The 27,530-nt window shown below is 45.4% G+C and overlaps 1 protein-coding gene across 4 annotated transcripts; it reads left to right on the top strand.

Moving 5' to 3' along the window:
- The first annotated feature begins 1,482 nt into the window (after window positions 1-1,482).
- On the top strand, window positions 1,483-27,348 carry lima1a (LIM domain and actin binding 1a). Of its 4 annotated transcripts, none has more exons than XM_035645306.2 (11): window positions 1,483-1,611; window positions 7,903-8,086; window positions 9,519-9,564; window positions 13,321-13,773; window positions 20,735-20,801; window positions 22,263-22,342; window positions 23,473-23,571; window positions 23,659-23,713; window positions 24,076-24,140; window positions 24,231-24,364; window positions 25,587-27,348. In XM_035645306.2, exons 2-11 carry the CDS (start codon window positions 7,962-7,964, stop codon window positions 26,668-26,670), a joined length of 2,208 nt encoding a protein of 735 aa, XP_035501199.2. In that variant the 5' UTR covers window positions 1,483-1,611; window positions 7,903-7,961; the 3' UTR covers window positions 26,671-27,348. The 4 variants fall into 4 exon arrangements, with proteins under 4 accessions (XP_035501199.2, XP_035501198.2, XP_035501197.2 ...); XM_035645305.2 differs by lacking the exon at window positions 1,483-1,611 and adding an exon at window positions 1,617-1,712; XM_035645304.2 differs by lacking the exon at window positions 1,483-1,611 and adding an exon at window positions 5,918-6,181.
- Window positions 27,349-27,530: the final 182 nt, after the last annotated feature.

The following is a 27,530-nucleotide window of genomic DNA, read 5'->3' as shown; positions in this document are numbered from 1 at the left end:
AAGTGACAAAACTAAATGTGAAGGAGCAGCTCACGGTTTCAAATGTTCAGTTAAAATTCAAATAGACCGTCGGTAATGGAACCCCCACAATTCATCCACTCATTCATTCAGTCAGTCTACCGTTGACATTTTCACTAACTGTCTGGCCATTTCAGACGCTGACACTCCCACCTGCCCGGCAGTAACTGCAGCACTGTTTCCCACCTTTCCAGTCACCTGATCCCAGACAGACAGACAGACAGACTTGTGTATTTACACTCATCTCCTAGTTGTTGTTGTCGTCTGCCATCTAGTGGAAAAATAGGAACATCAGATGATAAGACGCTTATAACCGAGCCTATAAATTGAAGGCCACAGCGCCGCCTGCTGGACTAAACTATAGTTCTCATTGACAAAAAAAAAGCATGTGGGTCCAAATAATAACTGACTATGTAAATAGCAGTGTGTGATGCAAGAATTTATGAACAAGTTCTATAAGTTATTGCACAAACGACATTATAGACAGTGGTTGAAAGCAACTGAGTACATGTACCTGCTGTGAGTACTTTCCCTTTATTTTACTTTACTGCTTTATACTTGTGAACATTTCCTCCAGGGAAACTTTTTTCAAAATGGTGTCTGAAGAGTGTTTTTTTGGTGTCAAAAAACAATATGGAGCAGGAATTTATTTTTATCTTCCTTTTATATCACAAAAGTAGCTACATTGATGTTTTATGTCAGTAAACAACCCACAGGTGTCGTTTTTTTCTGCAGAACCTGAGCTTGCTGATGAAAACATTTGAATAGAAGACTTTTATCTGTTATTTAGTGTTTTTACATCAGCACTGGTGTTTCCTTTTTCTTATACTTTGAATTTGTGAAGTTATGTGCACTTTAACACCTTCGTTGCATGTGAAAAACTTCTTGGCAATAAACACCATTAGAGCTGCAACAGATAATTCATTGATCGATTAGTAATCGACTACTAAATCAATCGCCAACTATTTTGATCATCGATTAATGTAGTAAGTAGTTTTTATGGAAAAGAAATTCAAAATTCTCTGATTTCAGCTTCTTAAATGTGAATATATTCTGGTTTCTTTGCTCCTCTGTGACAGTAAACTGAATATCTTTGGTGTGTGGGCAAAACAAAACATCATGTTGGTGTTTTAGGAAACACAATCGACATTTTTCACCGTTTTATGACATTTTATGGACCGAACAACTAATCAATTAGTCGAGAAAATAATCGACCGATTAATCGTTAATGAAAATAATCGTTAGTTTATTTTACTTCACTCAAATAAGGTAAACATTCTAATCACTAAAGTAGAGTATATACTTATATACATACATACATATATATATACACACATATATATATATATATATATATATATATATATATATATTCAAATAAGCCTCGAAGGTGCGTTGGATCAGCAGGTGTTGTGTGATTGGCGGATGTGCATTTGAATCAGCTGTTCTTCTGCTCAGGTATTAATGCGCCGCTCGACGACCACCCGGCGGAAGGATACGACGACGAGTTCTCGCAGTGATTAACTTTCCTTTGATTCACACATTGGTATCCGTCGACGAGCGGTGTCTGAGTGACGCGCTGTCCCAGCTCAGGTGAGTTGCGAAATACAAGGTACAACCGGACAGAAGAGGAAAGGAAAGAAAGGAAACAGGATCGAACTTGTCTCGGCTCGGCGTCTTGTCGGGACGAGGTGGTGAGTCAGCGCCCACCTGAGCTCCCACCTGAGCTCCCACCTGTCGCACAGCCTCAGGAGGTTTTTTCTCGTTTCACCACATGGTAGCTGGTGCGCAGCCAGAGCAATGTGTTCCCACCTGCAACAGGCGAGGAGGTCGGTTTGTCCGGTCCCGTTAACCTTTCCATGTCCGGAAGTAAAAAGCACGTGCGCGAGGCTGAGCGGCAGGTGACATCACTCGGGTCCACCCGCTTTGATCCGGACTGTGATATCTGCACTTTTATAGATGGAGATATCCAGGGACTTCATTTCATTTTTGAATCTAGCTATTCACTAAAATATCTCGCAATATATAAGAGATTGGCACAGGGTTGGGGACAGACTCAGAGTCCTACATTTCCCACAATGCATACTGTTTTTTGGGAAACGCCCACATGTGTCATACTACCCATGTGCCCGTTTGAAACGGGGTGTTCTCTTTTATGAAGTTGTAGCGTCTAAGCCGAGGTAGCGCTGATGTTTCCATATTAGGAAAACTCCTCCGGACCAAGTGGCGACTCGCCGCGACGTCACCCTGGTTGGGTTTGTGAACTGAAGCGTCGAGTTTGTCATTTTGGCCAGCGCCATCTTTTTATCTTTCTAAACCATAAGTAACCATATTTAGTAGAGTGGGTGAGATTGAACCACAAACTCCTCCAGGAAAATGTTCACTCATGTTATAAATCAAGTGAGAAGTGGATCGCATAGACTTCTTGCAACCAGCAGTCGCCCTCTACTGGTCAATCGCGAGAATTCAGTCACTGTGGCTTTGGCCCTCATTTTCCGGTCCCACAGTCCACGTCCGTTTTCGTAAACGATTTATGTCCAAGTAAAGACACTGAACATCTGTTTATTTGTACGTCCTGTGACGAATAAACTGAGGTTGATGTGTAAACTCTGGAGTGTCCCCGGTTGTGGACGTTACAACATGGACTAAATGTTGCTAAATCCTCTAGTAGCTACAAGCAGAGAGAGAAATGTGCCAGCCTGCCTCTGACTGTGGTGGAAGATGTATTCGGATCATTTACTGAAGGAGAAGTGCTAATATGATAATGTAAAAATATATTTTTGCAAGTACAAGTCCAATGTTCAAAGGCCTGTTTCAGTTTAGCATTGAAGTCTACTTGAATTTGTTTTAAATCACATTTGTCAATTAACTGATTTGCTAATTTGACAGACAATTGACTGGCAACTATTTTGATAAGTGTTTTAGTCGAGTACTCACTTCTCAAATGTGAGACTTTGTCATACATGAGTGAATTTTAAAAAAAAAATTTGCTCAGACAAAATACATTAAAAATCATTATTTGCTGATATTTTATAGATTAAAAGAATTCATTAATTGAGAAAATGTTCCCGATCTAGGGTGTAGGCCCCATCAAAATGTCCCCAGATCAATCTGATCAGTCTTGTGATGACTAATGGAGGATGAAATAAGTTTCTGTTGCACAAATGAATTTGAGATTTTCAAAATTTTTCTCTAATTGCTGAATTTTTAAACAAAAGGATAAAAAAGACTGGGAAGCATTGGTTTAACTGTAATACTGTATTTTATTAATACGGCAAATCATATTGGTACTTACATCTTCATCTGAAAAGTAACAGCTAAAGTAATAAGTGGCATCAAATGGAACCACTTTATGTACTTTAACCTGCGGCTGTTTGATGATGGGTGATCATCAAAGAGAAGCTGGATTGGTACAGATTACCAGATTACCAGACGGACAGATTGTATGTTTTGTGCGGGTGGATGTCTCCTGGTTCAGAGCTGCCTCTTCTTTGGCAGATAATCTGATCACTGAAACAGGTTTGTGTGTGCGTGTCGGCGCCTGGGCGCCTGTGTGAACACACTGTCACTCATCCTTTCTCTTTCCTAATGACGCTGAGTCACAACACAGACGCTGATCTGTGCAGATGATGTCGTTGCCGAGATTGAGCCTCACGTCTGCGTCCTGACTTGCACTGTGACAACTGTGTGTTTGTCTGTGCAGATCACTGTTTAGCCCGAATGTAGCTGTTTTGGTATGATAGTGTACACACACACACACACTTTATAATAACAACATTAGGGCTTCGACTGAAGATTACTTCCATCCATCCATTATCTGAACCTCTGAGGGTCGCAGCGGGCTGGAGCCAATCCCAGCTGACGTCGGCCCGGAGGCAGGAGTTCGCCCCGGGACCAGGTCGCCAGTCCATCACAGGGTCGACTTACAGAGACAAACAACTATTTCACTGTCTCACATTCCCACCAATTTTAGCGTCGCCAGTTAACTCGACCTTCGTGTCTTTGCATGTTCTCGTCGTGTCCGTGTGGGGGTTTTCTCCGGGAATTCCGGCTTCCTCTCCACAGTCCAAACAGAAAGGGCCCCCGATCAGGCGGTGGAACCCGGGACCCTCTCACTCTGAGGTGACCGTGCTAACCTCTGCATGATTATTGCTATTATTGATTAATCTGTGGAAATGATTTTTTGTTATCATGACAGAAAATGGTGACCCAGTGACCCAATGGTGAAAACAGAGAACATAAATCCAGTTCTCACATTTGGAGAAGCTGGAACCAGGGATGTGTGATTTTATTTTATCTTTTGCTCATAAAGGATTATCAAAATAGTGGAAGATTAACTTTCTGCAGATCGTCAAATTACCTCTGCAGAGGAGGTTATGTTGTCGTTTGTGTTTTGTTTCTGTCTCGTCAGAAGGACTCGGCAGAAACTACCCAACCAATTTCCATGGAATTTAAGTGGATCTGTATAAACGGGCAGATCCAGCAATTCTGTTAAACTTTCATTTACACGGCGAGACAGGGCGTTAATCTGCGCACTCTCCGAGCAACCTTCTAGTTGATTAATGGACTAATCAGATTTCTGGACAGTGAGACCAGGAACCTGAAAACCCCCTTCTCTTCCCTGAACTCTCCCGTCTCCTCCTCCTCCTGCGTAAATTCTGATGTTTGACCAAGAAAGTGAAAGAAAAAGTGACTTTGTGTAAAGTTGTGTCTGCTGCGAACACTGCAGGGAATAAGGGAAGTGTAACTTTTGCCTTCACTGAGTCGTTGGGGAATTGCCGCGATGAGATGAGGGCGGCCCCTCGCTGCAGCCAAAGAATCACAGCCGTCATGTGTCCGGGATTAGACTCGACTCCCTGTTAGTGTTAGATATGTGACATCGTGGATCTGTGGCCCAGGGAGCTTAAGTCTTCATTTTCCCAGAGGGGCCTCGGTGTACCGGCTCAAACGTGGAGGGGAATGGTAGAAGAAGTTTGTTAAGAGATGAATCGATTCATCCATTTTCTGCTGCTTATCTGGAGTCGGTCGAGGAAATAGTCCAGACGTCCCACACGTTTTTCCGGCTCCTCCCCGGGAAGATCGAGTTTCTTTCGGATTCATTTTATTGATTATAACGCATGGAAACAGTAAACAGGCAAGACCCTGTTATAATGAATCATAATCCGACTAACAATTGTCATTTTCCATCAACTTGCTGATCGAAAATATCAGAAAATGTCCCACTCAAAGGTTCCCGAGCTCACAATGGTTAGAAAACCTCCAAAAAAAGAGATGTATCCTCACATTGGAGAAGCTGGTTTAAGCAAATGTTTCAGAAAAAATGATCATACTGATTATGAAATGATTTGTCAGTCGACCCACGGAAGAATGAATTGATGGTTTAAGCTCTAATGATGACAACAGGGAAGAAGCGTGTGACAGGGCCGATCTCTAGACGCGGCGTGTGAAAGCACCTAATTCCTTAACAAAAAAAAAACTAAGCCAGACTTCTGAGGTTAGTCGGTTGTTTCTCTCATCGACAACAACAAAAAAGTATCATTAAGCAACAAATTCTCCTCCTCTTTTGTTTCTGAAACCCCTCCTCCTCCTCCTCCTCCTCCTCCCTCCAGTGGAGTCGGCACGGATAGTGAGTCACATCCTCCGAAACCCTTGACCTTGTGAGAAAGTGGGCAGCCAGGAGTCTGCAGTTCACTCCGCTTCCAGGAATCCAGTGTGGGATTCCCCCCCTCGTCCTCCTCCTCCCTCCCCCGTCACCACCCCCCCCCCTCGTCCTCCTCCTCCCTCCCCCGTCACCCCCCCCCCCCCCCCCCCCCCCCTCCTCCTCCCCGCTGCTTGTCTGCCACACGGGCCCCTCAGGCTACTTGACCGCATGCCTTCAGATCGACATTGTCATAGTCCCACTGAACCCAGCAGTGCTGCTGCCGATTGGCCCGGGGGGGACGGGGGGGGGACGGGAGAAGATCTCGTACCTGCCAGGTGGAGGTGAGTGCCGCTTCCTCACTGGCTGAGAGCAGTTAAATGGGAGCGGCGTGGACTCCTCCCACTTCCCCCCCATCGTCTGCACAAAAGCAGCCGAGGAGCGGCAAAGAGAAGGAAACGATGCCAGTGGTGGAGTTCTGAGTCGGACCAGAGCCAGGGAGTAAGACAGCCGAGAGAGTCGCAGGTAGGCGGTTTGAATCTGCTGCCGTTGAGGTTTTTAATTCTCCTCTTATTTGTCTAAGCTGTTTGAAACTTTCAGCCTCTTCTCTGCAGTTTGAAAGGGAGCACCCGTGTGTTCTTTTCATCTTTTTCAAAAGAAACTTCTGAATTCAAGCGTCCAGGGCTGCTGACGATTCTTTGCAGTCAGCTTTGCGCGGACTGCATCCGTTTTACATGCTGCTTTGTTCGGAATCCAAACCTTGTGACAGACGTGACCTGAGCAGGGTCGCTGTCACCCCCTCATTTGTTTTTGTGAAGGAGGCGGCCGTGGTGCCGAGCGCAGACGTGAGTTTGACGTGACCGTGCCACCTGCAGCCGCAACAGTTATTTATATAATCCATTAGTTGACAGACAGTTGTTTTAAAAGTCATTTGTCGTCATAAGATTTGACAGTAGGTGCGTCTGAAATGTGAGGGTGTGCTGCTTTTCTATGTTTCTGTCATTGTAAACTGAAAAAAAATAGTTTTGGACCGAACATAACAACATACTTGAATGTGTCTTATTGGGCTTTGGGAAATTGTGCTGTGAATTTTCACCATTTGGATATTTGATACCAAAAAGTGATTATCGCTCAAATCATCCGATAAGATGTTGAGGCGACATTCCTCATTTTCAATCCATAATACCAAACGTTTGAAGGTTTCAGTTTCTCACATTCTTCTTAAATTATAGAACTTTTAAGCGCCATGTGTTTGTTGTTGAGACAAAACAAGAAGTTTGAAGTTGTCAGATTATGATGGGCATTTTTTTGTATCGTTTTGTCGTTTTGTAGACCCGACCGTTGACAAAATATTATTTACAGTCACTGATAATGACAAATAAGTACAAGCATGTTACCATGTCTGTGTTTCTCGTGTTTTTTTTTTAAACTTTCTCACAGTGGTTGAGAAAACTTCAACACAAAGAAAAACGCTGCTTTGGAAATTAATGAGCCGGTCCAAATTGGGCAACGGCCCACAATGGCCCACCTGCCGAGGTGACGTTGAGCCTCTGGGTCGGTTTCCCCCTGGAGGCAGTGTCGTCGTCGTCGGCGGCCTCTTTCTTTAATTCATCCGGAGCGTGTCTAACTCCCGGATGACAGTTGTGTGTTGTAAGCTGACGGTGCTGCTGCGTGTGTCTGCAAGCCCGCGGCCTCCAGACCGAGCCGCGGAAGAGGCAGGGAGAGACGTGTGCGCGCGTTTGTGATGTTAATGTGTGCGCGTGTGTGTGTGTGTGTGCGCGCGTGCGCGTGCAACAAGGGTTTTTTGTGTGATGCGGAGGTATGAGCTGACTCTTGTCTGCTGCTGGTCGCCCCCGGGCCTCGGCTGGAGCAGTGTCACAAAAGGGAACAGATGGTCGATGGCTGCGTGACGCGCTCTATTGACTCTCTGACTCAGGCGCTGGGGCCGGGCCGTGTGTAGTCTGGTTAAAAAAAAAAAAAAAAAAAAGTATTGATCGCTGGGAGAGAGGTTGTTTTTCTTTTTGTACGGACATAAAAGCCTGACGAGGCACAAAGAGCAAAGTGTGACGTTTATTTAGCAGTGGGAGAAGAGGGTCATAAAGATTGACATGCACAGGCAGAGTGTCTCTGCTTCAGTCTGTGTTGAAGACGCTGAAGGGAGTTCTTTTGTGCTTATTTGCCTAAGTTTTGTTTTTTAAATTTGAATGAATATCGTCATCCCCCCCCCCCCCCCCCGCCTCTCTCAGAGTCACGTTTGTGGAAAGCTGACAGGCAGATCGCTCGCTCGCTCCGACACACGGCAGACATGGCCTCCGTCGCTCCCTTCAGCCGCAGGCAGTGGGCGTCCCAGTCCCTGAGGGTCACCGCCAAGGAGCTGTCCATCGTCTCTGCCCGCGGGAAAACCAACGCCATCGCAGAGCGCTTCTCCAAGTAAGTCGGTCCTCACCTTATCTCCCTCCCTCCCTCCCTCCTCTCTGCGTGTCTGGCCTCGACCATGACTTCAATAATTTACCAGCAGCCGCTCGGCAAATCACTCACTGTCTTGTTTTTTTTCCCCTCATGTGGCAACTCACCCGGTTTTGTCTTTGACTTCTGATAAGAAATGAGGTCACGGGCCTCACAGTGCCTCCTCCTCACCGCTCGGCTGTTTTTTTCGGTTTCCTCTTCTTTTTCTGTTGTCGTTGTAAAAGCTAATCATCGCACCTTCAACTCCAACCAGATGTCTGTGTCATTTCTGCTTCACAGACTTTACGGAGTAAAGTGGAGTTGATTCCATTTTTAGAAGCGCACCACCACGCGCCGCTCCCTCCGTTACCTGCTTCACACAACGTATCACGTTACTAATCTGTGAATTGAGAAGGTCTTTGCGTGGTCGGATTATTTTTCTCTCTGTATTTACTCCATCTGACCACCAGGCGTTAGTGCTGGTCTGTGGCTGCGGGTGAGGAATAAACACTTTAAAGTGATTTAATGACGAGTAATTCACCTGTACTTTTATTAGTGTTTCATCGTAAAGGGTCGGGACAAACCAACGACATGAACAGATGTTCAATATTTCACTAAACAACCATTGATGTTTGTGTTCTTTGCATTAGATGTTACTTTCACATCTTTAAAATAAATTTGAGCAGACACAATTAGCCTATTAATTGATTAGTCCACTGAATGTTAATCAGCAAAGTTTTACGATAATTGATTAATTATCTCTATAATATTTGGAGCTAAAATGCCAAATATTACCTGGTTATTGTCATCGGGTGATGTTAAAATGAATTTCTATAAATCAAGCAATTTGAACATGTTGTTTTATGCTGCCAATAGTACTGGGTATTTATTTTTTCTGACACTTTATAGACACAAAAACTAATCAGCGGATTAAGGAAATAATTGATTAACCTCTAAAATCAACACTGATCTGGTGGTGGGAAGATTGCAGCCCTAAAATAAATCAATTTGATGAATAAATTGAATAAATAGATAATTTATCAATTCATCAATGTAGTTATTTTGAAAGTGGGTTAGAGGAAAGTCAAACTGCAGAATGTAAATACCTGAACTGTTTCACAGACTGAAAGACTGAAAAGTTTTTTAAATGGTCTAGATTGGTTTTTAAGTGTAGAAGCAGAAATGGATAAAACACGTTGGCTCGTCTGTGTGGGCGGAAGATTTTCCATCCAGAGTCACTGTAACACATGAAATCATCTCTTTTTTTGGGGGGGGGGGGGGGTGGAGGGACATTTCAGAATAAATTTCCTGTGTGTGTGTGGCAGGGAAGGGCTCGTTCTTCTGTCTTTGTTTGCCGTTATTTTCCATCGGTGTCCTCTCACTGACTGTCCGTCCCACGACTTGTCTTCCTCCTCAGGTATCAGATGGCAGCAGAGGAGGGAAACGCAGAGAAGAAGAAATCGGTAAGTGCCATGAAATATGTCTCGTCTGCACACACAGATTCACGGAGGTGGAGGAAGTATTCAGATCCTCAATACTCAAGCAAATGTATTAATACTGCAGTTTTCTAGTACATGACAACACGTGAATAAGTACAAACAAGATGTGCTTAAGGCACGAAAAGTAAAAGTACTTCTCGTGCAGAATTGTGCATTTTAAGGGTGTAAATTATTAGAGCTGCAACCACCAGTTTGACTTATTGATTAATTGATTAATCCCTTTGTCTATAAAATGACAGTTAAAGGTTTTCATGGTTATTTCCCACAGACTAAGGTAACATCTTACTGGTAACGAGATTTTCATTTGACCGTCGTGTGTAACAAGCTCATATTTGAAAAGTTGGAAGCTGCAAATATTTGACATTCCTTCTTGAAATAGAAATCACGACTCCAATGATTATAAGTCAAAGAAGTGGCAGATTAAATTTCTAGCCATCGATTTCAATCAGCTTAAATGTTTGAGCTCGAACAATTTATGTTGGAGCTTTTATGGCTTCTGGCTCCATATTAAATATAATGCATGAGTGGATTTTTTTTAATTATTCAAATGTGAGCAGTACTTTAATGTAGCTGGTTGAAGTGATGATAATTTGAATTATTTCATGTTGCGTAGCTCAAAGACCCGGCATACTTCGTTTTTATTTTTTACTTATTTTTCCTGATGAGTTTTTTTTTTTCCATTTACATTTAGGTATAACAAAATGTAAGCTTTAATGGTACATGGATTTTTAAAAAATAATAATACTGCATCATGCACTATAAGTTGATAACATTTTTGATTTTGTGTGTAAAATAGTAACTAGTTTTCAGATTAATGTAAACACTCAGGTAAAGTCCAAGTACTTTGTACTTGAGTCAATCTACTCCGTTACGTTCCACCACGCGCAGAGCTTTCCTGCCACACCCGTCGATCCACATGCTGCTTGTGTTTCAGGCTGTAGAAGCTTTATTTCAGAGAGATGTTAATCTGAAGGTGAGACGCCTGTTCACACACACTCACACTCACACTCACACACACACCAGGGCACCGAGAGCGCCGGTAAAAGTAGGAACAATGGCATCTGCTGTCATGCAGCAGTGTAACAAGACGCCTCTGACCCACCTGGTCTGTGTGGAGAGGCTTGTTTCTGCCGTCTCTGTGGGAGTGGATCACAGCGGGGGGTGAGAGGGCTGGGGGGGTGTCAGGGGTCAGAGGTCAGAAAGCTTCTTTACAGGTAAATGTGTTGCTGCCCTGCAGCATTTCCAAACTTCTTCACTTTGTTTTCAGCACACATTCAGAATAACCCTATAGGATTTTGTTCATTTTTTTTGGTTTTTTTTTGTTATTGAAGCGGAAGGGAGTTTTGCCCAACTTCTAAAGAAACTCTGAATCTCCAAGTCTGAATATGAATGGGTTTTCACAGAGCAGCCAAGTTTATGCCCCATGCTTATAGTGTGAGGGACATGATCTGTCTGATGTGGCTGCTTCTTGTTGGTTGGGGAGAATAAACATTGATTTACAGGGAGAAACGTTTTTTTATCTGATTTGATATTTGGTCCAGTCACCGGATGCGGTTGTCGTGCTGTTTAGTTTTAGTTTTTTTCCAGACTGAATCATCTCAGCGAGTTTTTGTTGGATCGGGGTGAAATCCCCTCGTTGAATCCTTATGACGCTGGTGATCGCCTGACTTTCCCTCTAGCGCCACCACAAGGTTGTGCTTTTGTGCCAAAATGTGTCAACGAGTACTGGTTGAATTGAATTTCGGTGCAGATCGTCCATGTCCCCCTGGGGCTGCGAGCGTTTTTGACCGGTTAACTTAGCGTGGAGAGGATTTGGACACGCCCTAAACGCACCATGTGCTTTTGAGCGAGAGCTTGAATTGTTAAAATTACGCCCCGTTGTGTTTTTCTCATGTTTTGCTTCAGTCACTCACTGAATGTTTTCACCTATTGTCCTTTTCAGTCGAAGTTGAGAAGGTATGAGACAGTAGAGGTCCTGAAAGATGTTACTCTGCTGCAGTCCCTTAAATAAACATCTGAATGCTCATCAGAAGGTTCATCATGTGACCTGGTTTAGTCACTGTACGGTCCTTTGTGAAGGGTTCCTCGCCCTCTGTTTAGGGTTCTCTCCCTCTCTTTTTTTTTTTTTTTTTACCTTTTACTCATTTCCTGGACTTAGTTTCCCTCTCGCCCCTCACTGACTTGTCTCTGTTTCTGATTTTCTCTGCCTCCCCGCCCCCTCGTCCCCTTCACTCCCTCTCCGTTTCCTTCCTTCCCTCTCTGTGTCGTAGGGGGGGGGGTGGGCTAGTTACTTCATGCAGCTCCGATCACTTCTCAAGGCTCTCACATCTGGGACAGCCGGCCAGCGGACACACTCGGCACACACACACACTCGGCACACACACACACACACACACACGCGCGCGAACGCACAACGCCAACTGGACAGCCGGGTCATCCGCCTCACTCCCAGGTTTTTTTTTTTAACCCTCTGCTTTGACAAAAAGAAAAAGTCTTCCCAGCTTTTCTGTTTGGCTTTGTGTCCCTGCATCCAGGTTCTCGGACGCGCATGCTGAGCGGCTAACGGCTCTTTGTCTCCAGTGCAGTGGTTTCTCTTGACTGTCTTTTCTTCTCTCGCTGCTGAAAGTGTGCCGTGACTTCGCTTGAGTGGATGCTGACATTTAGTTTCCAGTGTTGTGTTTAGTGCTAGTGGGGGGGGGGGGGGTTCTTTTCTTTCTAGCTTCATTCTGCAATTGGAGGATCAGGTGGCGCGAGTCCAACAGTGTGAATCTGTTTTTAGTTTCCTCCGTGAATTCCATCAGAGTGGAAATGTCTTAATGTCGCCCATGAGTCATTGAAGCTGAGATGTTGGATATTTAAACAGAGAAGTGACAAATCAGCAGAATCTTCCTTGTGTATGACAGACTTGTGTCGTTTGATGGTCGGTGTGTAACCAGAGTTGATAAGTTGATTAACTTAGCTTGTACAGAACTATTATCAACTTTATCCAATATCTTTGGGTTTGTTCTGATGATCAGACAAAATGAAAACCTCGTCTCGTGTCTGGGACGTTCTGATGGATTCTTTTTTTTACTGTGATTTATTATTTTCCTCTTTTAAGCAAAGCTATATTTACAAATGCCTAAATGTAAAATTAGTTTTTTTATTTAGTCCTAATACGTGTTTCAAAAATAGACGCAAAACCAACCTGTGGCCCTTTTGTGTTGCAGATCTACAACCTGTTGAATTAAATAGCTGAAACGTATTTTTAATTAATTGATCAGATGTTTGACATGAAATTAACTTTTTATAATCAATGTCTTTGGTCAATTTTTCCAAAGAAAAAATGTGAAGTTATCTGAATGGAGCTTCTTATGCTCCTTTTCTTTGACGCACATCTGAACAGAAGATGTGACGACTTCCCCTTGATTTTCAGATACTGCATTAAAGTACCAATTCTCCACCCTGCGTTCAATAGTATCTAGTTAAATGTATAAACTCTACTCCTGAGGACAAATGAGGGGAGTTTCTGATATGACCTGACACATTAACTCTGTCGTCTTGAAGCGGAGAGCCACAGTCAGGAATTCAGAAATTGTTTAGAGACACAAATTGGGTTTTGTTGACTATGAATAAAATTTAGAAGAAGCCTGCGAGCCCGGGGCGTCAAAGTTTTTAAATGCATTTTGAGTCACAGAGTCTTTGTGTAAATAACAGCGGAGTGCTTATTTTTCCCTGCAGGTCGCGGAACCTCTGCCCTCAGCGTTGCGAAGTGGGAATCTAAGTGTTTTAAAGAAACGCTGGGAGCAGCCGCAGCCGTCTTCCAGCCACAGAGCCCAAACTCAGGAGGCCACGCCCTGCGGCCCTGCCGACCCTCAGACCCACGTCAGGCAATCGACGGGCCCCAGCCCGACACCCAGGTCTCTTCTGCTCCAGACCCAGTCGGACAGCCTGAGAAGCGCCACCGCTGAGCCGCAGACACAGGTTCACTCTGAGACCAGCGAGTCCACCTCCAGCCAGCTGCAGTCAGCTCAGCCGGGCGAGCCCACAGACATGGAGGAGCAGCCAAGCAGAGGTTCAGAGGAGCGGGAGGGAGCAGCAGCAGCTGCTGAAGTGCCCGAATGTGAGAAACCCAGCGTTCCCCTCAACAGCCTCAAGAAGATGTTCGAGACGGGAGAGAACCTGACCGACAAGGCAAGTTTTAATAAGCTTACCTGCAATGGAGGCAGGGTCGAGAGTTTGTCCTCCTAATTCACCAGACACACAAAGGAGTTGAGTGGTGAAGTACATTTACTCGAGTACTGTAGTTGAGTACAGTTTTGAGGTACTCGTACTTTTACTGGAGTCTTTTCACTAGTTGCTTTGTTTTACATAAAAATAACATGATGCACTGTGTGTAATGCTTTAACACTCTGGAGGACCTTTAGGGCCATTAAAGGTTTTGTTTTTTCATAATTAAAAACAAGTCAGTAAAATCTTGAATCAAGCCATTTTAACAATTTTTAACCTTCATGGAGGATCAATTGCAGGACTTGTATTGGATTACATTAGTTTTAGCTAAGCGTACGCAATTACTGCAAACTGAGCGTACATGACTACTTCTTCCACCGCTGAAAAAAGTAGAAGTATGTATTTCATCATCTGCTCTGACAATGAGCTGTGAGTAAACCGTCTGTAGAGTCTTGAGTTCCATCTCCCAACAAAAAAGGCAACATGATTCATTTAAAAGAAAGTCTGCTTGTTCTCAAAGAGGTCAGTGCTGTCATGCTACAGTCACATGGTGCAAAACCTCACTTCACTATCCTTCATCTCATCTCACACACACACACACACACACACACACACACACACACACACACACACACACACACACACACACACACACACACACACACACACACACACACACACACACACACACACACACACACACACACACACACGTACAGGACATGTGAGCGTGCACACGCTCAGCTGACTTGCATATCCTCTCGGCTCGCTGCGGTGACCGGAGCTCTCTCCGCTCCTCTGGGCGCAGCAGCTAATTGTTGTTTGTGTGCCGTAAAGGTGGAGACGTTTGACATCCGGTCATGTATTTCCCTCGAGGCGTGTCGAATGTAAAGTGCTCATACTCGAGAGGTGCGACACGTTAACAACCGGCCACGCTGTGCTTCCTCGACACAGAGCGCCCATTTATTACCCGGGGAAACATTCCGAGTCATTATGAGGCTTTCAGAACACTGATGATTCAGTCTTTAACAAACCCCCAGAACACCGCTGACCTCGAATCAGCTGGACTTCAGCCATTGTAGCCTCGTAATCAATTCATTTCAGATGTTACATGCTATTTGGTCCACTGCAGTACAATGTGGCACAAACAAGCAAGACCGTTCAATGTAAGAATATGGATCATAACAGCTTTATTACACAAAGAATTATCACCAGACTCCACAGTTCCTCTCTGCTCTACGGGGCATTTTAGCATCTTTGAGCTCATTGTTTTGGTTTTTCTGCTACAGCAATTGTTTAGGTTCACTCTCACTGCTCATTTTTGGATGCAACATGGAGCTGTTTTCAGTGAAAGCGATCCCCCAAAAAATTTAGTACACTTACTGCTCAGCACCAAACAGCAGACAAACATGATTGGCCACTGGCTGGTGAACATAGTGGAGCATTTAGACGCTAAAGAGCCAGATAGGTCGCTCAGGAGTTGGTGGAGACCAAAAATGGAGCTAAAAGAGAGGACTTTGAGTTTGCTAACACATTCGCCATATCAACATAAAGCTACATTATGCAACTGTTTATCTTTCAAGGAACAACTTCGAAATCATTGCAATGGTTCACTGACTTGTACCTGACTTTTATTCCCACTCCACGCCCTGAAGGCCTGATCTTAGACTAAGCAACTTTGACGAGTGGGTACGATGTCCCGAGTGACTGGATGATAGTTAGCATCTTAAACTGCTGTAATCAAGCACAGCAGAGTCAAGAGTAGTGCCGAACTGTAGATCAGTTGAAAAGACTTGGAAGAGATTGAAAACCAACCGTTTATCTCAGATATTCAGGAGGAAACTTTCAAAATGGAGTTTAATGTGTTGAGAGATTTACGTCCTTAGTAACTGCTTTTGGACGACAATGGAGCTCTATGGCACAGAGGCAGAAGATCGATCGGGCTTCGGCAGCTCAGTTTACACTCGTTAGGATGAATTCATTGTTGGTTTTTGGCTGTTTCATGAGATTTGTTGAGAACAAGACAAACACTGAACATCACCAGGCTTCTCCTTCAAAACCTCAGATGTGTTTTGTTGAGATTTCACGAGATCCAATGTCAACAAAGGGTTGGTTCCTGGCAGAGAAACATTGGCGAAGTCGGAACACGTTTGAATGTGCTGCGCTGACAAAGACTTGTGATTTTCCACCAACACTTGCAGCTCAGCTCTGACCTCCTACACAGGCTTTTAAAGAGTGAGATCAAGCAGCGCGACGGGGAGTTGGGGGGATTTTGGAGAGTCTCTTTTTATTGCCTGTTGCATAGTTTTCTTACCAAAGGAGGAATTGTTTTGGGAAACAGTAATACAAGATCCATACAGTTCTGCAGACACAGCGTCCATAGGGACTTGTACAATGGCCTCCACTGTCGAGGCCGAGGCTGCCTCTCTTTGTTGAGCTCCTCTTCACAGGGCAGATGATGTAATGGTGCAGGCTCATGACTGCAGACAGCTGATCTGACCGTCTCCCCAGAGGCCATAGCCCCCCCTTCCCCCTGCCTCCCCCTCCCAATCAATCATCCCTGTGGTCCACTTTCTGCTCCTCAGCCCTCCGTCCATCTCCTCCCTGTTTTCTCCCTCCCCCTCCTCCACATAGTCAAAGACCTTAACCCTCAACTTTAGACATTTTTGTCTTAAGCCACGGTGGCGGCGTACTGTACCTTCAGGAATCACAGTGGTGGTCGGTCCACCACTTTGGACCAGACGGAAATATCTTCAACAACCTTTGGATGGCTTGCCGTGAAAATTTTCCTCAGGTGTCCAAACAAACAATATTTATGACTGTGACGAGCCTCTGACTTATCCCCCCTGAGCGGCGTCATGAGGTCAACATATGGTGTTGAGGCAAATAGCTCAACACTTACTGGATGGATTAACAAGATGTTACACATTCATGTCCCTAATTCAATTAAATTAATAAACACTCATCTGACTTTCTTCAAGTTCACCTTTTTATGACTAAAACTAGTGCAGTTCTAAACCGGCCTGTTTGGAATGGGCCGTTTTACTCGGGCCTGTGGTTTGCTGGGTGCCGCTTTCTTGATGGGCAAAAGTGACTCGCAATAATTGAGCTGCGGTGAGTAAAGACCGGCTGCGGACTTGGTGAGGAGGCGCCGCACTCACTCCGCGGAGCCCGCGCGCCCCCGCTGCTGCACAAAGAGCTGCTCGCATGTTTATTCAAAGTTCGGCGAAGCTCGACCACGAGTACGCTGACCCCTGAACTGGAGAATCGGTCGTCAGGACCGTTGATCGATGACAATGAGTCCCGGCCCCCCGCTGCTGCAGAGACTGTACGCCTGTTTATTAAAAATGGATTAATGTTGAAGGTGTCGCATTTTAAAAAATTACAAAAATTCGCCACCTGCACTTCCTTGGGCCCGCAGCAACGCACCGGCCGAGGTTGGGGAGGAGGGGATGAACAGATCTTGAGATGGGTGAATTACATACATCCTCTCAGATTTAACTCAAACTGTTTGTGTTCACTAATCAAACCGTTTGGTGCCTGTTTTTTTTTTTTTTTTCCCCCTGCCCATTTCTTTCCCTTGTGGGAAATCATAAAGAAAAAGTTGTAATTACATAAAGGCAGGAAATGGGTGTAGAATTATTTACTGATGGAGCTCCAAGCCCTTTTTGTGAGTAATGACCCTTCTCCATCCAGTCCCCTCCCTGTGACGGGGAGAGCATGCAGCCACGAGACACAATGAAATTAATGGGGCCTCCCCCCCCGCTTGCTTAGAACCCCCCCCCCCCCTCCTCCTCCCTTAACACACTCCACAGCCCAGCCCTGCTCACCCCCACCTATCCGCCCTCCTCACTGCACCAGCTGCTCCCTCCACCCGACGGTCCCAAATGACTCCACCCTGTACGCCTGCCGCTTCATGCAGAAGCTGGGGCACCATGACATGGTGAGAAAAACAAAACAAAAAGAAGCCCCTCACCCCCCCACCACCCCCACCACCCTCACCCATCTGTAACACCATGACACACTTTGCTTCCCCTCTTGTCGCCATCCCCACCTTCATGCGCCGGGCCACACCCCCCTCTGAACGGCCTCCCCCAGGAACACCTGCTCCCTGTCGCCTTTTCCTCTTCCCACCCCGTCTATCGTCCCCTCCTCCTCTTGCCCCCCCCTCCCTCTCTCCGGAGACCCTTCCCCACGTCTCCGCTGCCACAAGCCAGATTTGGCTGCTCTGCTCAGTCTGCGCCTCCCTCTCCCCTCTGGAGCTCGCCGTCGGTCCTGCTGCTGGAGAGAGTCACTCGATCAAACTCCGTCTGAACCGGCCTCACCTCGGTCTCTCTCCTGACCTCTCTTTCTCCGTTAACTTCTCGAGCGGTAACTATGATGTTTTCATTTACACATCTCTCGTGGTGGTCGGATGTCTTTGTTTGGCCTCTTTAACGGGCTCCTGCCTTGACTTTTTTCTGCCTCTGTCGCCGCAGCTGAAAGAGGCCTTTCAGACGCCACAGCTGCAAAGTGTCTGTAATGAAAACTGTCCACTTCATGGGCCAACTTCATCAGGCTCCTCCTCAGCTGTGCGTGCTCACTTTGAACTGTTTGTGTGTTTGTTTGTGGGTCTCGGGGCTATTGGGGGTATATTACTGTCTTCGCCTTCGGTCTTTGTTTTGGTTAGAAGAGGGTATTGTCCTTGGTAAACTGTGTTTGTGTGTGTTCGTGAGAGGTGTGTTCAGGGACGGGGTGGGGTCATGAGGGGAACTTGGTCAAAGTCAATCTGTCAGTCTGAGCGGGAGCTTTAATAGTATCAGGATTAGCAGCAGATTCTTTGTCTGATCCAGCCTCCTCAGATCCAGCCTGGCCTCGTACGGCCCGCCTGCTTGTTTACATCCCACTGGCCGCCACACACACACACACACACACACACACACACACACACACACACACACACACACACACACACACACACACACACACACACACACACACACACACACACACACACACACACACACACACACACACACACACACACACACACACAACCCCCCCTCCCCATGCACACATGCGTAAAAACCAGCCTCAGACACTCCCCAGCCCACCCCCCCACCCCGACCAACTAATCCGGCAGATCCCTTTATCATAATGACGATGGTTTATTTTGTTGTGCTTTGTCTCTGTTGTTTCGTACCGGGCATCAGCCCACTTACAGTGTGAGTTTGTCTCCTTGCCCTCCGTTATCATTCGGTCATATGTGTGTTTTATTTATGATTGCATGCTGCTGCAGTGCGTTCACCTCACTGCTGAGTCAGACTCCGACTTGGCACAGAGCCGTCCTCGCATGAAATCATCGGTTTAGAGTCGGGTCGCCAAAGTTATGACTGTTTTTTATGACCAAAAGGAAAATGGGTTCACATTTTACGCTTTATAAAATTTTAAATACACAACGCACGGACATTGGATGCCGTTTAAAAATGTAGCACGGTGCTATTGATTGTTTGAGGGACGCGTAATGCGTCGCTGAACCATGATTCACTGATGAGCGTCAACTTGTCTGAGCCCCACTTGTGGTGCAACACCTGCAGTCACCTCTGTTTTGGCCGAGCTTTGTTTTCTGTTGTGAAATCTTTCCCAACTTTACTTGCCGAAGCCTGCAGACGCCGGTTTGTGCCGCGGTGAATGTTTGTGCCACAAGGCGCAGAAGCGTCAGTTGTGTAATCTGTACCTGAAGTGACGGCGTGGAATGAAGTGCGTCCTCGCGTTGGAGCGTCAGTGGGAGTGGTCTGACGGCTGCCGGAGAGTTTAGACTTGTCGGCTGTTTTGACTTCAGAAGATAATGAAGATATGAGATAATCAAATTCCCCTCTTGATAAATCATCCTCGCAACGTTGACAATCTGTGGAAAAATGCAGCCGCCAAGGCTCTTAACTCGATGCAACAGATGGTCAGATACTTTAACCTCCTCCTCCTCGCGTGAAGTCTAGAGTTCTTTTTTTAAAATTTGACTCCGCAGTATATCATGAACCTCGAGCCGAGCTCTCAGGTCCTCTACCCTCGACTGTCCGAGTGGAGATGGAGCGACTTTGAGACTCGTAGCCCCTGAGCTCGGGACCCGTCTCCCAATATGCTTGAGATGTTTGGAATCTTGTAAAAAAGCACCTAAAAACACATCAGTTCATACAGACATTCAGGCAACATGCAGTTTTTTTATGCATGTCTTATGTCTGCTCCCCTTGTATATTTGATCTGGTGCCTTATGTGTTTTGATTTGACTCTTTTCACTGGATCATATGATTCTTAAAAAAAACTGAACAAGTTCCACCACTCAGACTCCTGTCACATCCTAAGAAAGTATACCGTTAAGAAGAGTCTGTGGTTGACTTATTATTTTCTTCCTAGTTTTCAGGTGTATAGAAATAAAAGGTCTTGAAAAACCACGACGGTGAAATGATCAGTTTGTTTTCTGGCCGGCGACTGTGGACAGACGGGGAGTCTGTCTCAGACTCCGTCTCTGAGCCCATAAGGGGATTAAAGTGGTTTGGACTGGACACACACACACACACACACACACACACACACACACACACACACACACACACACACACACACACACACACACACACACACACACACACACACACACACACACACACACACACACACACACACACACACACACACACACACACACACACACACACACACACACACACACACACACACACACACACACACACACTGGTCATCCTGATGGACACTAGTGCTTCCTGTCTCTTTGCTCCACTGGCTGGAGACATGTGAGAGAGTGTTTGTGCCGTGGCGTGTTTGAAAAGGCCGTACAGGACACATGAAGCTGTTTTTTTGCTTTGACTTCTGCTATGTCGGCTTGCTTGTGTTTATTTTCTTTGTCTACTTGTTTGTCTGTTTGGTGCAGGTGTCCCGAGAGCGGACGAGCAGGGGCGACAGCAGTGATACTGCCAACATGGAGCCGCTACTAGGAGGTACATGTCATACATCTTATCAGAGATGTTGGACTCAAGGCCGCGTGGCTTTAATAGTAAACCTACAGGCCACCAGGGTGCCTCATAATTCTGAATCTAATAATTTTAATGTGTAAGAAATTCCAAAAAAACTGTTTATCCAGTGTTTCCAACACAATTTGATCAGGCCAATTACAGTGGCACTGCTGTCTAATGATGTAAATTATTATAATATACTAGAAAACAGTAATGTACTTAAGTATTGTTAAACCTATAAATATAATGCCGTCCTTTATTCATTCATGCCTTTGATCACTTTGATCTCGTGTGTGTGTGTGTGTGTGTGTGTGTGTGTGTGTGTGTGTGTGTGTGTGTGTGTGTGTGTGTGTGTGTGTGTGTGTGTGTGTGTGTGTGTGTGTGTGTGTGTGTGTGTGTGTGTGTGTGTGTGTGTGTGTGTGTGTGTGTGTGTGTGTGTGTGTGTGTGTGTTCTTTAATTATCAAGAATAGAAATGAACATTCAAATCGTCATCGATCATTCATTTTCAGTTGCGTTTCTCTTAACCAGATGTAATTGAGTCCAATATTCCCTCTCTTTTAGCTCTATTTTTGGTCTCTACCAACTCCAGAGGGAAATGTCCTCTTTATCTCTTTAGTTGGTAAATGCTGCACTGTGTTCACCTGCTTCTCGCTCAACTGTTTCTGTCTGACAGTTTTCATACTGTGGCAGGGAATAATTGTGAAACTAAACAGTGACATTTGCGAGCCACAGAAATCAAAACAATGAGCTCAGATAAGCTAAAAGGGAAGATGAAGTGAGCAGATGATTAATTATCTTTTCTTTTCGTCCGTTGTTAATATAAAAGTATTGATTGACAGCCTCTTTAAAAACAAGTCGAGGCCAATGCATACACTGCTCTAATGAGCTCAGATTTGTTTAAGTTTCATCATCTGCACAACCAGCATTGTTCTCTGGCACAAACAATGTCATCCTAAACTACTCTTAAGTCCTGCCTTCCTCTGGATGGATTACATCCTTCCCAGGAAAATGAAAAAGCTCAGGCGTGACGACACGGGTCGCTGTGATCAGCAGACTGCTTCAGAGAGAGAGAGAGAGGGAACACAGGAAGAGACAAACTCCTGTTTCCCTCCGCTCTGAACACGACTCCTGACCTCATGTTCCCGTCCACAGTCTGCATGACGGACCAGCACAGACCAGCTGGCTGGAGAAATAAAAAAAAAATACTGAACAGGAACAATTGTCAGTGCAACTAATGCTCCGTGAAAAAATGTAATGATAAAATAGATAAATACAGTAGCTGAATGAGTGAATTGAAACAGGAACACGGTTATCAGTTCCCTGAACAAGTATAATGTACTGCTGTCAATGTTTATATTTATAAATATCAATCTGAACCTTTAGCATCATTTTACATCCATTAGACATCATCGTCTTAACATTGTGTCTGTGTGTCGTTGAACCAGATGGAAGTCTTGCAGACTCCACTCCTCTCCGGGACCGGATGGCCCTCTACCAAGCTGCCATCTCCAAACAGGATGTCGCTGTGAGTATATTCATTGGTTTAAAAAAAAATAAATATATATATATATAAGTTGTTATAGAGAGACAACAGGAAATGACGGGTTGAATTAAAAGTACGGGGGCCCCGACTCAATTCAATTCAATTCAATTTTATTTGTATAGCGCCATATCACAACATACATTGTCTCAAGGCACTTTACATAGTGAGGTCAATATTACAATATTACAGGGAAAACCCAACAAATCCCACAATGAGCAAAGCACTTGGCGACGGTGGAGAGAAAAAACTCCCTTTTAACAGGAAGAAATCTCTGACAGAACCAGACTCAGTTGTGGGCGGTCATCTGTCTCGACCGGTTGGGGTGAGGAGAGAGAGGAGGAAGAGAGGAGAGGTGGGCAGAAAGAGGGTGGGAGGAGAGACAGTAGGAGAGAAGAGAGAGAGAGGACAGTTGTACAACCGCCGCTGTAATCTCTACCAGACTGATACTTATAATTAAAAAATACAATTATGTTGTTGTGACCCGACCGGGAGTGTTGTGGGTCATGGTCGACATCTTAAACCCTGAGGCGGAGCTTGGTGCCCCGCTGCCTACGGGACACCTGACCCCGAGTCTGACTGGTTCAGACAAAAGTTTAGAAACTTTAGTGTAATAAAACAATTTACTTTACCCCAATTTTTCACCCAAAAAATGTTGGAATTTCGACTCGGGAAAGGTCGGAGGAAATCCACCACCCCAACTTCTGAGCTCAGAGTCCCGAGGTTTAATGGAACGCAGCATAAAGGTCAGGATATCTGCACCGCTGTGATTTCCTTTGTCAATTTTCACTTGTGAGTCTCCAGCTTCCTGCAAAGTACACATTTTTACTTTTGCCCAAATACCTGATGGTTCACTGCTGCCTCACTGAGGAGGGTTCCCGACGTCGCACCACTTCCCCGCTCTGCCCCCGAAGCGTTCAAGGTGACTGCTTTTGTGCTTTAGTCAAATCCAATCAACCAAACTAACTCTGGAGTGAAGGCGGCCAAGATGCAGCTCATCGCAGGAGCGTAAGCGAAAGAAAAGAGGCCACGGGCAGCTCAGTCGAAATGTTTGTAAAGGCTGAAAGTTTGTCACGTTAGGAAGCAGCTCTGACTTTGAATGTGTTTTATTATAGGTTGTCACTGAACATCATATCTCCGTCTTTCAGGGTGATCAGCTGGACAGTTTCAGTGGGAAGCAGAAGGAGAATGTGCCTCCGTGCACTCTGGACATGGTGAGGAGTCAGACTGCATCACCCCAACATCTTTACATGTACATGTTTAGTTGTGCTCTTTTCACTTCTTCTCTTTTCTTGTCCCAGAGTCCGGAGTCGCTGGAACCGAACGGCAGGAAAGGTTTAGCAGCAGAGAGCAATGGTAATTTACTCTCCACGTGGCATTTTCCACTGTCACGAGAAGTTGGCAAATAAACGTTGTCATTAGACTTTAATGGTGACTTGTGTTCAATCTTTTTTTTTTCATTTATCTGAGTACATGTATTGAATATATATATATATATATATATATGGTTTTTTTTTTAACTAATAATTGTTTGACTAGAGCCAGAATCAAATTGATTTCCAAACTCGAGCATCTATAGATACTGTGTTTATGTGAACAAAGTCCAACACTCTGCTGTTATTAAAGACGAGAACAGCTCCCTCTAGTGTTCAGAACACGTAGCTGCCTCCTCTCTCATCCTGCTCACTGTGTCTGATCTCTCTCCCCCCTCTCCCCAGGTTCTGGTCCCGGCACCCCGGCGTCCTCCAATCAGAAAGACTCGTCTCAGCCCAAGACTCCCAGGGTACGTCACCGCAGGAAAATCACTCACTTGTACACACACTCATTTATGTTTCCGTGGGGGTGAACTGATATTTTCTGTGTGTGCGTGCAGAACTTCCGGCTGCCGGTGAGGGAGACCTGCGTGTCGTGTCTGAAGACGGTCTATCCTCTGGAGAGACTGGTGGCCAACCAGCACGTCTACCACAGCTCCTGCTTCCGCTGCTCGCACTGCAACACCAAACTCAGGTGAGGAGGACGCAAAACGTCATGATCGATGACATTTATTTAGTCAAATTGACTCAGTGGTCCCCACGAGGACCGAGTATCATTTCCATATCACTCCCAACATGTCCACAAGTCTGAATTAAAAGATGTCGGATTAACCCAAAAGAAGGGGGCTGCACTGGGAAATGTGCGCCTCGTTCCGCCGCTGTGATAAACGCATTATCTCAATATTCATCACATGCGCAGGGAAATAAAGTCCGTTTTAATGAGTCGTGGAAACGCCATGAAAGAGACGATTGTTGCAGAGGAGATTCTTCTCATATCAGATCAATCTATAAAAGTTTCTTATTTACCCTCGAGGCAGAAGCAGCAGAGTGAGACCTCTCTCTCGCTCTCGCTCGCTCTCCTTCTCAGGCGTTCACTTTTCATTCGAGCCAGCGGCAACGAATTACCGTCGAACAAAGACCGGTACATAAAGCGTAGTGAGCAGAAAACTTGAAAATGACTAAAATACATTTTCTAAAATCCCTCGGCGATACATGTCCTTGTCCACTGTGACATATTTAACTCACTGCTGTCGCAACCCCCTGATGTTGAACGTCGCATGAGCATTGCAGCTCTTTCCGTATATGTCCCGTCGTGTCTGATTAAAAACATAAAACCAACATTTAACGTAACATTCACCTGATTTGTGTTGATGAAAAAAGGCCAAATTACTTTAACAGATGGTATTCATTATGAAAGATAGAAGTAACTAATCAACTGATAATTTTTCACTTTACACGCCTTTTTTTAAGGGGTTAAAATGGATGTGAAATTAAAATTTATGGGAATTTACTTTTTTTTTTTTTTTACTTCCACCCTGGAGGCCACATTCCTTAAATGATAAATGACAATTTTGTTTGAAGGATAAACAATGAAACATGGTTCTGTTTTCATCATCATATAACTGTTTTTGATCAAATTGGCTTCAAATAAATCAAATCACTTAATAATCCTTCACTCAATTTTGTCATTTCACGTCCACTTTAATCACACATCCATATTTATCAGTTCATTTTTGTGTCTTTCAGCCTTTACAATGAATGTTCCATGTCTGGATAAAAGTTCTACACAAGAGTGAGACACTTTCAGTGACAAAAAGAAAAAAATAATGCACGCCCCTCTTTTCTGTAGCTCTCACCTATAGTTTCTGTCCAGTCCATAACCACCTCTCCCTTTTTTATTCCTCTCCTTGGCCTAGTTTGGCGAACTACGCCTCCCTGCACAACAACGTCTACTGCAAGCCGCACTTCTGCCAGCTCTTCAAGGCCAAGGGCAACTACGACGAGGGCTTCGGCCACCGGCCCCACAAGGAGCTGTGGGAGAGCAAGGGCGAGGGCGACACCCCGCCACAGAGCAAGCCGACGGCCCAGAGCCCGGCTCCGGCCGCGGACCTGGAGAGCCCCAGCGTGGAAGACTCCCCGCTGGCCAAAGTCAACGTTCTGATGGCCACCATGGAGGCTCTGGGACAGGGGTCATCGGAGAAGGCCGACAGGCCCACCGAGAGCCGCCGGCTGAAAATCTCCTGGCCGCCGCGCACAGAGGCGGAGGAGGGCGGCGGCGGCGCAGCCGCTGCGACCACAGACGACGGGGGCTCCGCTGGTAAACTCATCAAAGCCAAGTGGCCTCCAGAGGAAGACTCCCCCTCCTCGGCCGCCGAACAGGCCAGAGAGATGTCCTGTCTGCGCCGGAGCTCCTCCCTGAAGGAGCGCAGCATGCCCTTCACACTGGCAGACAGTCCTGCTCCCGTGGCCAGAAGGCAGAGTCCACCTCCTCCCGTGGACGAGCAGCAGCTCGGCCCCGAACCCTCGAGCATGATGGAGCTGCAGCACGGCGCCGGCGGCAGCCAGTCGTCGGACAGCCACACGCCCACTGAAGACAGCTGTGTGGACGTTCACACCAGCTCCGGAGAGGAGGAGGAGGAGGAGGAGCAGCAGGAGGGGGAGATGAAGAGCGACGACATGTCAGACCATCATGTTCGCCAGGAGGAAGACGACTCTCTGGGAGGACAACCTGAGCTGCAGCAGCAGCAGGAGGAGGAGGAAGAGGAGAAGATGGAGGAGGAAGATGGCGGTGCGTTGGAGGAGATGCCAACAGAGCCCACGGCCATCTCGTCCCCCGAGGCCGAGGTGGAGGCCAGCCAGTCGTCTCAGGACGTGGGATTCTGGGACAGCGAGGAGGTGGATGATAAAGAGGAGGAGCAGGAGGAAGAGGTGCCGTCGGTGGAGGAGATGATCAAACGAAACCGATACTACGAGGACGAAGAGGAGGAAGAGGATGTGTAGACCCGGGCGATCTGCTCTTGGCCAACAAGTTGACAGCCATAAACACTTTCACGACTTTTCGCCATTCCCTTTTTTTGGTCGTTTTCTTCTTCTCCTTCTCTCAGAAGAGAGTTGCTGTGGTGTCTAGTGTGAGCTCTTTATTCGTGCCTCTTCGTACAGAAAGTCATTTCCGGCCACATAGTTTTTACTTGTCATCGTGTCTCTCCGACGCGATTTTGTTTTTAAAAGTACAATATTTAAAAATTACGCCCCCATATCATGAATATTTTTAGAAGAGAAATGTCCGAAGGCTGTGACACATTGAATACACATTTTACTCATGTACACGACTGTTGTAATTTTCCCTTTTTTTCATTGGATGCCTCATAATCTGTGAAGCCAAGCGACATGGTTTTATTTTGCCAAGATGTGGGAAATTTACTGCTGGTGTGTACAGTATCTCTAAAACACACGACGTCCATCTCTTACCGTTTTTTAAATAAATGCAGGGTTTGGTGGGTTTTCTGTAGACAATGAATCTGTCACTTTCTTTTCAGTTGCCATGGAAAAAAAAAATACTCATGTTGTTTTTGTTTGCTTTTTGACGACTTATAACTGGATCTGAATGTTTGTTTTTAAAAACCAGGGACCAAATATCCTTAAACTGCTACTGTTTAAATAAATTTGTTATATATGAAATATGTTGTGTGAGTTGTGTTTGTGTCGACATGGGAATGAATTCATGTACCGCTTGGTTGTAAGAATACGTCGTTGTGATATTAGGGTCATATCGAAGAAAGGAAAAGATCTTATACTTTGCCAAAAGTATTTAATTAATTAAAAAACTAAAGGCGACAGGCTGATCTTCTATAGCTATTCCC

This window comes from Scophthalmus maximus, chromosome 3, assembly GCF_022379125.1.
Source record: "Scophthalmus maximus strain ysfricsl-2021 chromosome 3, ASM2237912v1, whole genome shotgun sequence".
NCBI classification, from domain to species: domain Eukaryota; kingdom Metazoa; phylum Chordata; class Actinopteri; order Pleuronectiformes; family Scophthalmidae; genus Scophthalmus; species Scophthalmus maximus.
Note: the sequence above shows the minus strand (reverse complement) of the source record. Positions and strands in the feature narration are given on the sequence as shown.